The 1,830-nt window shown below is 50.7% G+C and overlaps 1 protein-coding gene across 1 annotated transcript; it reads right to left on the bottom strand.

The window, feature by feature from the left end:
- Nucleotides 1–376: 376 nt before the first annotated feature.
- LOC147427355 (uncharacterized) lies at nucleotides 377–1,621 on the bottom strand. The gene is made up of 2 exons (XM_086497779.1): nucleotides 1,030–1,621; nucleotides 377–801 (listed from the first exon to the last, which is right to left on the bottom strand). Exons 1-2 carry the CDS (start codon nucleotides 1,619–1,621, stop codon nucleotides 377–379), a joined length of 1,017 nt encoding a protein of 338 aa, XP_086353905.1.
- Between the last annotated feature and the right edge of the window lie 209 nt (nucleotides 1,622–1,830).

Here is a 1,830-nt window from a genome sequence, read left to right as displayed (position 1 = left end):
TTTACTCCATGGTCCAGGGGGTGCTCAGATGGCACTATTGTCCACCTGTGTGGCTTTTCCCTCCTCCCATCTTTTGATTTAGCCCCATTGTATATATGCTGTTTTTTTCGTCTCTGGCGCCCTGGGCCGTTTTACTCCATGGTCCAGGGGGTGCTCAGATGGCACTATTGTCCACCTGTGTGGCTTTTCCCTCCTCCCATCTCTTGATTTAGCCCCATTGTATATATGCTGTTTTTTTCATTGGGAGAGTCTTCCCATCATGTTTGTTGTAGCCCTCTCTTGCAGAGGTGGATGTAGCCCTATGGGCAGCTTTCATTAACTAATAGAAGGATCTTTTTCTCGGAAAAAAATTATTCTTGGTGTGACTTCTGAGGTCTCAACGTGGATCAAGGTCCGACTTCGTAATGAAGAAGATTAGCAGCTCTGATTGTTGCTTTGGTCGAGCTTTGAAAGGCTTCTTTAGGGTCACTCCATGAGCGATTACACGAGCTTGTAAATTGCACATTCGCTCCCCCAAGCGAAGTGAAAGCATGAGATTATCATTGGTTGAATGAACCGCAAGGGAGCCAAGGTGAGGTTTCAGCATCCTTTCATGGTGTAGTTGGGGCTTCAGTTGAGGGTGTAAGTTGGAGGTCTTGTAGACCTCGCCACCGGGATCAAAGGGGTTAGAAGGAACAACTCTTGGCGAGGGAAAGTTTGTTGTATCATGGAGCTGACTATTGGTTTGAAGGAGAGGCTCACTCGACAAGGGCTGAGTTAGAGTAGCCAATGAAAAGGAAGGTGGTAAGGTTGCAATTGTTTCTGGATCATCCTGCCTGCGAGGGTTAATGGCACTGGAAGGTTTTGAGTTGGAGCTGTGTTTGTGAAAGCATCCTTTGCAGTAAGCGCATAAGGATGGAGCATGGCAGGGATCTTGAGTGATCTTGGCCCTCACAACAGAGGGTGGCACAAATCGGGCCTGATGAGGTACACGGGCTGAACTAAGATTGCCGAATGCTGTAAAATTGGATGTCGAAGGTGCTATGGAGCTGCTACTTGGCGGTCCACCATTCCTGCGGGGTTGGATGCCAAAAGAGTGGCAAAGGGTTTGGTTACCGCAGTGAACGGGAACCGGTTCATAGCAATGAAGCAGATCCAAGTTGAAAGGTGTAGGCACGCTTGTGACCACTTCCAGCACGGTTGGGGATTTGAGGACTGTACCAGCATGGGCGCCATCTCTTTTGACGGAAGCAGTTATAAAGGTTGCAATAGCATCTGCATGGGTAGTAACACCTGCGCCAATAAAATCGTCTTCTGCAGCAAGAATTGCGGCAGGTTGGAATTCGGCATGAGCATTCAAAGTTGCTACAACAACTGGTGCTGCAGTGGTGACCTCAAGAGTGGCAACAGGGTGGTCGTCTGCTTCTATTGCTGAGGTGGTTGCTCTGTTTGCGGTTGACTTCATAGCACCAGGAGAAGCAGGTTGGGCTACGGCCTTTGTCACGTCTGCTGGGTTGACTTCAGCAGGGATGGTGGCGACAATGTTAGCAGCCAGGTTGGTGCCCGCAGGGGTGGCACCCTCATGGCATGCTTGGCTTGCGGCATTGAATGCAACAGGGTTAGCTGCGCAGGAGGCATGCATGTGTGCAGGCTGACAGGTGTCCAGGCGGTAGAAGCAGCGCGAAGGTAGGGCGTAGTCAACCAAGAGGGTTGAGCAATGCATGCCGCTTCACCAATAGTGCACTTGGGAGCAGTAAGGGCTTGGCATGCTGGGTGGGCAGTGCCAGAAAGGTGTAGGGCCTGGTTGGTATGAATTGGCAGCAGTGGATTGGGCTGCAGGGTTTCCCTTCA

The sequence above is a fragment of the Adiantum capillus-veneris genome, chromosome 23 (assembly GCF_014529385.1).
Source record: "Adiantum capillus-veneris isolate H3 chromosome 23, ASM1452938v2, whole genome shotgun sequence".
In the NCBI taxonomy this organism is placed as follows: domain Eukaryota; kingdom Viridiplantae; phylum Streptophyta; class Polypodiopsida; order Polypodiales; family Pteridaceae; genus Adiantum; species Adiantum capillus-veneris.
This window is presented reverse-complemented; position numbering and strand designations above follow the sequence as displayed.